The 10,010-nt window shown below is 42.3% G+C and overlaps 2 protein-coding genes across 2 annotated transcripts; one reads left to right on the forward strand and one right to left on the reverse strand.

Moving 5' to 3' along the window:
* Positions 1-761: 761 nt before the first annotated feature.
* sft2d3 (SFT2 domain containing 3) lies at positions 762-1,995 on the reverse strand. Its single transcript, XM_071898931.2, has one exon. It carries the CDS (start codon positions 1,965-1,967, stop codon positions 1,296-1,298), a length of 672 nt encoding a protein of 223 aa, XP_071755032.1. The 5' UTR covers positions 1,968-1,995; the 3' UTR covers positions 762-1,295.
* A 725-nt stretch (positions 1,996-2,720) lies between these two features.
* LOC139911405 (dual specificity protein phosphatase 18) lies at positions 2,721-5,282 on the forward strand. The gene is made up of 2 exons (XM_071898932.2): positions 2,721-2,847; positions 4,192-5,282. Exon 2 carries the CDS (start codon positions 4,199-4,201, stop codon positions 4,880-4,882), a length of 684 nt encoding a protein of 227 aa, XP_071755033.2. The 5' UTR covers positions 2,721-2,847; positions 4,192-4,198; the 3' UTR covers positions 4,883-5,282.
* The last annotated feature ends 4,728 nt before the right edge of the window (positions 5,283-10,010 follow it).

Here is a 10,010-nt window from a genome sequence, read left to right on the forward strand (position 1 = left end):
ACGATATTAAAATATCTTCATATCATCACGACATGATTCCACTGAAAGACGATAAACGATAATATTGAATTATCGTCCAGCCTTAGGATATGAAGCTGTAACTCTTACAATCACTTGCAAGCCATTCCATATACTTCCACAGCTGTAGTGATAGTAAGGATACATGATACTTGATCAAAGCACAAATAAATATAATAGTTGTAGGAGCCGTTTTGATAATGTTGGCAAGTTTAGTTTCGCCTGTGGTTTGTCTTAGTTCATTTCTATAATTTATAAATGGGTAGAAAATGGATTAATGAAATTTGATTTATGATTTAACGGATAACATTAAGAAGGTGCTTTTACTTTGAAAAGGCTTCACCTGTTAAGGTTGTAGTGACCTGTGGGTAATTAATATGTCGCAGGTAGACAGTTTTCAGTTTGTTAGGACGATGCCAGCACAGTTTTTCAATAAATTTAAATTATCATTCGTTTGAAACAACACCTTCATACTGCTGCCACCAACCTGCCTGGACCAACACTAACCAACACTAACCAACACTACAGTCAACACTAACCAACACTACAGTCAACCACTGAACAAGGTAAATGGCCTCCATCTCCATTCATTCATGCAAAGCTGTGTGTCTGTTGGAGAGATGAACAGGATCGGCCTCCAACATCACTGAACCTTCCCTTTAATCTTGACCCTCATAGACCACAATGCACCACTTCACCTCCCACAATCCCACTGGCTTTTGGTAATCAAACAACTCTTTCACTCAAGTCCATTTTATTGATTAAAATTACATTAGTGGAAAAAAAAAAAAAACAACTCATCAGTTTCACAGACTGCTGTTTACAGTTTTCTAAGTTATTTGGTGGTTTTGGTCCCCTGTGAACAACAAGACCTGCGGAGCGTCTCTGTCCTGCAGCTCGGGGCTTCCCCAACACCTTCTCATCAAATAGATAAAAGGTTTAGTCTGGAGATCCGCATCTGATGAGACCTTGACTGAAGGATCCACATGTGAGAAGAGTTTTTGTTGTTGGACAGGATTTAACACAGAACTGTCCGCACTGCAGGTGAAGCCTCTGATCAGAATAGACATTACATCATCCTCACTGTCCTGACTGCAAATAAATGAAACAATAGTGAAATTAAACTTCCTCATTTTGCTGGGAAACACGTCAGTTCAGGGACCCCGAACCCCACTTTGGGAACCTCTGATTCGGTCCGTCCTGTCACCCCGGCTGGGTGGATAAAGCACCCACCGGTCAGTTACACCTGTCCGGCTCGGTCCTATAAGGTCTCGGGGTCAGATCGGCATCGTCTTCCCGGTGACAGTCCTTTTGATGGCAGACGCCGCCATCCCTCCCATGAACCGGATCCCGGCGCTCCCCCCGGGCAGCAGAGACACCACGTACCCGGCGATGACGGCGATCTGCAGGATGGCTCCCAGCGCGGTGAGCACGGTGCTGTGGAGGCTGAGAGCCGCGTACAGAGTCCCGCCGAGGGCGCACAGGTAGACCGCCGCGCCGGGCGTGGGGAAGCCGAGCAGCCGGCTGGGCCCGCGCAGCACCGCCGCTCCCAGCAGCGCGAACAGCGAGCCGAGCGACCAGAGCAGCGCGAACTTGCGGGCGTACAGCAGCAGCAGCGGCGCGTACAGGGCCGACAGCCCGAAGCACAGCGCGGAGAAGCAGATGCAGACGCCGAAAGCGACCAGGCGCTGCTTGCGGCTCATGCCGGGCAGGCAGGGGTCCGGCTCGGCGGACCACGGCCAGGAGAAGCCGCCGCCGGAGCTCTGGCCCGCCGGACTGCCGCGGCCGGACAGCGGGCTGGACCACCGGCCGAACCAGCTGCCGGGCACCGGCTCGGCCTCCTCCGGGTCCACCGCGATGCTGCAGCTGGAGCCGGACTGGGAGATGGTCTTCGCTCCGCCTTTGGACTGAGCCAGATACTCCTGGAGCTGTCGGTTCAGTTCCGCCATGATAGCAGAGACGAGCTGGTCCGCTGTGTTTTTGTTGACAAACCCTGCAGTGCTGGAACCAGGAAGTAAAATACTGATGACGTCATGATACCTGCAGCATTTTGATGACGTAGTAATCTAGACCAAAGGTTTGTGTAATAGTTGTGGGGGGGTTTTGTTCTTTTTTCACGAATAACTAGCCTACAAACAGATAAATGAGAGTATGAATTAAGGTTAAAAAAGAAAACAACACCAGAATGATCATTGAAGTTAGAAAGTGAAGTTAACTGTCCGTTTGTTTGATGCTTTTCTATAAACATATTAACATATTACTGTAACAGTTGCTATTATTGTTGCTATATATCGTCATTTGCAAGAATATAATTTATATATTATTTTTATTATCAATAACAAATGAATGAAATAATTTAGATTTGTGAATGAAGATGTTCCTAATTATGTTTCCAGGTTTACAGTGTGTTAATGAACCATGAAACAATAAAATAAACAAAATTGTATAAAGTGGAATTAATTACAAAAAACTGTATTAAAGTTCTATTATAGTTTTATTATACTATTAATTAGTATTATTAATGATATAAATCAAACAGTTGGGTGTTTTAATGTTGCTGTTTGGTGAAGTCAGAGTCACGTGACGAGGCTTCCAGCTGCCGGCCCTAAAATTAAACCTGTCGCCTGATTGGCTGGCCGGCTGACCCACAGAGCCTTTTAGGGTGTGTGTGTGTGTGTGTGTGTGTGTGTGTGTAGGTGTGTGTGTGTGTGTGTGTGTAAGTGTGTGTGTGTGTGTGTGTGTGTGTGTGTGTCAGCAGCCACTCCTTCACTTTGCGCAGTGATAAGAGGAAGGAATAATCAAGACCAAACTGAAGGAACCAGGGACCAGGTAACACACACACACACACACACACATATATACATTTATACACACACATATAAATTTACACACACACATACGCATGTAACACACACATACATACACATATACAGTACATATACATAACATGCATTTACACACACATGAACACGTGTGTTTTAAAAGTAGGTTTACATGTTTATACACATTATTAATACTTAATGTTTCCTGTTTCCAGATTATTTACAGCCTGTTGAATGTTGAATTATTGTATTAAAATGACTACACAAGTTAAAAATTACTCATTATACAGATTTGTTTTTCCATTAGTATCATTATTAAAAACTGTTGAAACATAATGTATACACACATAGTCAGATATAATTCAATTCAATTCAATACTTTTAATACACACACAGTTTTCAAGAAAAAAGCCGGCTGTCTCAGTGCAGGAAACAGTTTTGTGTTTGTTTCACTCTCCTTTCTGTTAAAGAGGTGAGACCAAGTGGTGACTTGAGTCTTGACTTGACTTGGGTTCTGGTGACTTGGGACTTGACTCTGACTTGTACTTTGATGACTTGAAAAGGTTTCTAAAGTCTTGACTTGAGATCTTGTGTTTGTGTAAATGACTTAGATTGAAAGTGATGAGATTTGTTCCAGCAGACGACTGAATTTAAATTCTGTTTTCTGAATTTGTATGGAATGATTGAATTTATTGAAGTTGAAACTGATTATAGAAATCAAACTCATGATGCTCTTACCAAGTTTTTATCCTATTAAAACCATATTGCATTGAAAAGTCCTAGATATTTAGTTTTCTTTAAGATATTAAATTGATACTGGACTCTTGATTTGTTCTGACTTGACTTGCTGTTCTACATTTAGACTTGAGACTTGACATTAATGACATGGACTTGGTAATCTACATTTAGACTTGAGACTTGACATTAATGACTTGGACTTGGTAATCTACATTTAGACTTGAGACTTGACATTAATGACTTGGACTTGGTAATCTACATTTAGACTTGGGACTTGACTTGAGACTTGGGACTCGAGTGAAGTTGACTTGGTCACACCTCTGCTGTATATGCATATATATCATTATCAAATGAATACTGACAGTTTTAAAGACGTTTTACCACAGGAAGTTTTGCAATCTGAGATTTGCAAGGGAAGAAATTAGATTTAAAGGTGTGATGTGAATCATATTTAACCATCAATGTATCATTGTCAGATTAATTGTGATATCTTGGTCTTATGAGCTGATTGTTCTCCTCTGTCTCACAGCAGTACTATTGTTAGTTCTAATGTTTGAATGAATGAAGCCAATGGACGGTCCTCAGTAATACCAACATGTCCCCCCCGCCCCAGCCCCCCCATGTCCGTCTCTCAGATCACCCCCACCCTGTTCCTGGGCGGAGCCGACGCCTCCCTCAACCCGGCGCTGGTTTCTCTGAAGCGCATCACGCTGATCGTGAACGCCACGCTGAGCCACGCCTGCCCGGTGTACCCGGGTGTGGAGTGCGTCCGCGTGCCGGTCAGCGACCTGCCCAGCGCGCGCCTGGGGGACCACTTCGACCGCGTGGCAGAGCGTATCCACGGCAACCGGGCGGGGGGCACGCTGGTGCACTGCGCCGCCGGGATGAGCCGCTCGCCGGCGCTGGTGATGGCGTACCTGATGCGTTACCGCGGCGTGACGCTGCGCCAGGCGCACCGCTGGGTCCGGGACAGCCGGCCCGTCGTGCGCCTCAACGCCGGCTTCTGGGAGCAGCTGCTGCAGTACGAGAGGCGGCTGTACGGCAGGAACACCGTCAAGGTGGCGAGACCCGAGGAGCCGCTGCTGCCGCCGCCGCCGCCGCCGCCTCTGACGCCGAGGATGACGAGGGCGGCGCTCCTGCAGCAGCAGCAGCAGGTGAACAGGGTGATGCTGGTGCCCAGGTCGCCGCTGATGACCCGGTCGGCGCTGATGACCCGGTCGCCGCTGATGACCCGGGCGCAGCAGACGATGACGCAAACAAAGAGATCGAAAAGAGGGACGAGACTCGGCGGCGTCCGAGTCTGAGCCGAGCCGAGGAACAGCGACGGGCTGAGCGACCAATCAGACGCCGGCTGCGCTGAGCGGACCGAGCAAAACAACAGAGGAGGAAAACACTTTTTTTTTTTTTAAAAGACATCATGAAACAGCATCTTTACTTCCTTAATGTGATGTATTTCCTGTTGAAACAGGATGTTGGGGGCGGGGCTTAACGCAGGGAGGGATCAGTCAGAAGTCTAAACCAATGAGAGATCAGTCAGGGAGAGAAAGGCAGTTTTATTGGATGGGAGGGGCGGAGGGGCGGGACTGTTCAAACATCTGTGATGTTTTATTGGTTGTACTTTTTATTCCCGCCTCCTGGTACACGATGATGTCATGATGATGTCACCATTAAAGATGCTCTGTTTCCAGGAAGTAAAGGACTGGATTTCATTTCATGGAGACTTTAAGCTTCAATAAATTTCTTACTTTCTGTACAAGTTGTTTCTCCTCCAGTGTTTTGCTCAGTAATTTGTCCAGTTTGGGAGCGCGTCGTTGTTTTCCACCTTTATAATAATGATATTAATAATAATAATAATAATAATAATAATAATAATAATAATAATAATAATAATAATTTTATTTGTATAGCACCTTTCTTAAAACAAGTTTAAAAAGTGCTTCACAACCAGTAAAAAACAATAGACAGTTAAAAAATAGAATAGAATAAAAACAGAATATTGAAGATACACAGAACAATGCATGTTATAAACAGAGTAAAAGGTAAAAGGTGCATGGAAAATGGGTAAAAAAAAAAAGCTTGCTTATAAAAGTGAGTCTTGCGAAGGGTTTTGAACGATACTGAGCTGCCAGCCTGATCTCCAGGGGCCGGCGGTCCACAGTCTGGGGGCGTCGACAGCGAAGACCCGGTCCCCCTTAGTCCTGATAGTCCAGACTTTGGGACAGCCTGAGGGTCTCAGACGCTGCGGCTCACAGGGAGATAAAAGATCTGAACTGTGAATCCAGGTAAAATCCAGTATCCCTTATTGATTTCCCTCAGTAAATCTATATTGATCACAGAGGAGGAGATGGAGATAAAGAGAAGCAGACGAGTTGCAGAAGGAATTTAAACTTTGGACACGACTGAGATGGAAACTTGTGGAAACGACTGCAGCTCAATATGAGGAAGATGTTTCTAATATTTTGTCCACGTGTCAGTTATTCTGGCACCGAGCAGCAGGATGACGCTGCAGCTGTGAAGCCTCATGTTGCTGCAGACAGAAGTTCACACAAAGATCCCGTGACTCAGATGTATTGAAATATATTTTTTCTAAATATCTCTCTTTTCAATCCCTTTTCAATTCTTTGTTTCCTCTTTCTGCTGCAGGACGGGCAGACGGGCCCAAAGTGTTTTAAAAGCCTTTTATGGTGTTTTAACCTTCTTTTTTTTCCTGTATAAATGAATGACTGAATGAAACTGATCAAATGTTATCAGAAGTTCAATATAAACTTCTGTTGTATCTGCTGAGTCAAACGTTTTCACAGCAAAAAGTTCCAGTGGAGGTTTTGGTTGAAAAAAATTAAATGAATCCATCACTTCAGAATCAGAATCAGAATCCTTATATATATATAGTATATTTGCACTTACAAGGAATTTAGCTTGGTGGTTGCTTGTGTACTTTGTTAAAGGATAGAAAGAATAAAACACAGTAGAAACCAATAAAAACAGTATGTCAAAAACAGTATACTGTTTTTATAAAAACGATATATAAAAAAAACAAAAACAAATAGAAACAGTAGAAGAAAAAGATAAGATCAGAATCAAATACAGAATAGTTATTGCTTTTCATTATTTATTTTATTCTTATTCTTATTATTATTGTTATTAGTATTATTATTTGCTTTCATCGCAACGCAATGCATCCGCAATGGATTGAAAAAGAAAAAAAGTCGATTCTGTCATCTGAGATGGAGGAACTCCCTCAGAGAGTTTGTTAAGCCTCTGTGTTTCAGGACTTCTCTACTGTTTGTTACGACCAAATACTAACTCTTATAGGTGTTTGGTGTGATGATGATGATGATGATGATGATGATGATGATGATGATGATGATGATTACTGCCTGAGGAAGCAGGTCGCCCCAGTGCATGATGGGATGTATTAAGGAGAAATTAGATTTGAAGATTCAGATCAAACTGCTGTTCTTCATCTGTGAAGAGCTGCTGGACACTGACAAGCATGTTTACTGGAATAGAATAGAATAGAATAGAATAGAATAGAATAGAATAGAATAGAATAGAATAGAATAGATCTTTACCAGTCCATTAACCTTAATGGAGAAACAGACTGTACTGTGGAAATCAAAGTGTGCTGCTGGAAGCTGTGCTGCAGTTCTGCGTCTGTCCAGCAGGAGGAGACAGACACAGTGCTGCTGGAGATCCAAACTGGTTTCTGTTTGTCTGGATTCAGCAGACTATAAATATACTGTCTATATATTTATATATAATTGACTTCATTTGTACAGCTTTGTTTTGACGTTACAAAGTAGTAACTAAAATTAAACATCAGTGTCATAAGATAAAAGAAGTAAACATGAAGAGACTGATGAGAGCAGCTGGAGGTTCGGCGCCAGCAGGACGGAACCTGTGATGCATCATGGGAAAATCTGCTGCCCGGAAAATAACTTCCAGCTCTTATTTATCTGATTTGATCTCATTTGACCCACAGGAATCATTTCGGTTTATTTTATCTTAAACAGCAGAAAGTCCACATGTCGTCCGGCAGGAATGAGGCAGGCAGCCAATCAGCAACAAGATGATCCTCCCTCCAGGCTTCACCAGAATCAGACCGGGGGAGTTTACAGTAAAACACATTTCTATTCACAGCGCCCCCATCAGGCCAGTTAAAGTTGTTTCTGAAGACAGCTGGAGTTGTGTTTCATGTCAGTCAGACTTGTGAGAACAGCCGAGTCGTTTTAGTTTTCCTCTCTCTGTTATCAGTCATGAACTCTGAACCCAGAAGCTGCTGTCTGTTCTGGCTCCACTGTTTCCACTGGTTCATTTAACAGAGGTGAGGATTTGGACTCGAGTCACAATTTTAATTTTAACTTGAGACTTGACTTCTTCTGGTTCTGACTTGACTTGTTCTACATTTAGACTTGAGACTTGACTTGATGCATGAAGAGAAGACTTGAGACTTGACTTGACTTGGGTTCTGGTGACTTGGGACTTGACTCTGACTTGTACTTTGATGACTTGAAAAGGTTTCTAAAGTCTTGACTTGAGATCTTGTGTTTGTGTAAATGACTTAGATTGAAAGTGATGAGATTTGTTCCAGCGGACGACTGAATTTAAATTCTGTTTTCTGAATTTGTATGGAATGATTGAATTTATTGAAGTTGAAACTGATTCTAGAAATCAAACTCATGATGCTCTTACCAAGTTTTTATCCTATTAAAACCATATTGCATTGAAAAGTCCTAGATATTTAGTTTTCTTTAAGATATTAAATTGATACTGGACTCTTGATTTGTTCTGACTTGACTTGCTGTTCTACATTTAGACTTGAGACTTGACATTAATGACATGGACTTGACTTGGTAATCTACATTTAGACTTGAGACTTGACTTGAGACTGACTTGGGACTCGAGCAGAGCTGACTTGGTCTCACCTCTGTGATTTAACAACAATAAGAGCAGCAGCAGGATCAGAGTCAGAAATCAAAACATCAGAAGATAGACCGCAAAAAGCAGAGAGCATGATGGGAGCCGAGGATCAGCAGCTGCTTCTGCTTCTAAGTTTCACTACGGAACCAAACTTCATTTCTCATCACATAAACATGAATTATCCATTAAAAATAACAGCTTAGTAAAGTAAGGTTAGTATCATGGCTTTATAAGGGATTTATTCATGGGCTGATTCACAGAGACACTAGAAATTAAGGGATTTTTTTATGCCTTTTGTGCAGGTTTACAGGTTATTACAGTAAGTGGAAATTAATGGAAAGTTCCTGTCTCCCTGAATTTTACATTAAATTAGAAAGTAAGCAGTCAAACATTAAGGGGAGTTTAAGGAGGTTTTGATGGGGTCTCCTCCATTAATAACTCCCTTAACTAATTTTAAGGAGATTTTGCATGAATTAAGAGGTCAATTAATGTAAATGTAAGGGTATTTTAAGGGATTAATGGTTCATAGAGTTTACTGATTCAAGTCAAAGACACTGAAGAAAAATAATCTTTATTTGTAGATTCACTTTCCAAATAACATTAAATTTATTATAAAGGGATAAAAAATAGAAATAAAACAAAGTCTGCTGAGTGACAACAAGTCATGAAATTAATGCCCTTACTACATGGAAACTATGACTGTGTGTGTAGGTGTGTGTGTGTGTGTGTGTGTGTGTGTGTGTGTGTGTGTGTGTGTGTGTGTGTGTGTGTCTAATGAGCCATGCTTTCAGCGAGGTCGTCATGCAGCTCTCATTATTCTGTCGGCACGCCTTGTACGGTAACACAGCCTGTGTGTGTGTGTGTGTGTGTGTGTGTGTGTGCGTGTGTGTGTGTGTGTGTGTGTGTGTGTGTGTGTGTGTGTGTGTGTGTGTGTGTGTGTGTGTGTGCGTGTGTGTGTGTGTGTGTGTGTGTGTGTGTGTGTGTGATTACGTGGCTTGGTGCCAAGCATAAGGCGCCACTTTATGAGCGCGATGATCTCACCTCGACCCACCTCCAAAACAGCGAGTGTATTCAGCTGTGTGTGTGTGTGTGTGTGTGTGTGTGTGTGTGTGTGAGAGAGAGAGATGTAACATGTGTGTGTGTGTGTGTGTGTTTGTATGTAGACAGAAAAAGACAGGTTGTGTGTGACAGAGAGAGAGAGAGAGAAAGCAGTGTGTAGAAGAGAAAGTGTGTGTGTGTTCGAGTGTATGTGTGATAAAATGTGTGTTTTTGTGTTTTTTATGAAGGAGTGTGTAGACATGTTTCTGTTGTGTGTGTATGTGTGAGAGAGAGAGTGTGTGTGTATGCATCATTAATAATAAGAATAATATTAACTTTATTTGTATAGCACTTTTCTAAAAACAATGTTTACAAAGTATAATACCATAATTAAATAATAAATTGGATAAAAAGTATGGAAACGAGCAAGAAAAACAACAAATGGACACAGCGGGGGAAAAAGTCCTCAAATCC

This window comes from Centroberyx gerrardi, chromosome 13, assembly GCF_048128805.1.
Source record: "Centroberyx gerrardi isolate f3 chromosome 13, fCenGer3.hap1.cur.20231027, whole genome shotgun sequence".
Lineage (NCBI taxonomy): Eukaryota > Metazoa > Chordata > Actinopteri > Beryciformes > Berycidae > Centroberyx > Centroberyx gerrardi.

Excerpts from the sequence above, each read along its gene's own strand:
- sft2d3 (XM_071898931.2), bottom strand. The coding sequence starts at position 1,967 with ATGGCGGAACTGAACCGACAGCTCCAGGAGTATCTGGCTCAGTCCAAA.
- LOC139911405 (XM_071898932.2), top strand. The coding sequence starts at position 4,199 with ATGTCCGTCTCTCAGATCACCCCCACCCTGTTCCTGGGCGGAGCCGAC.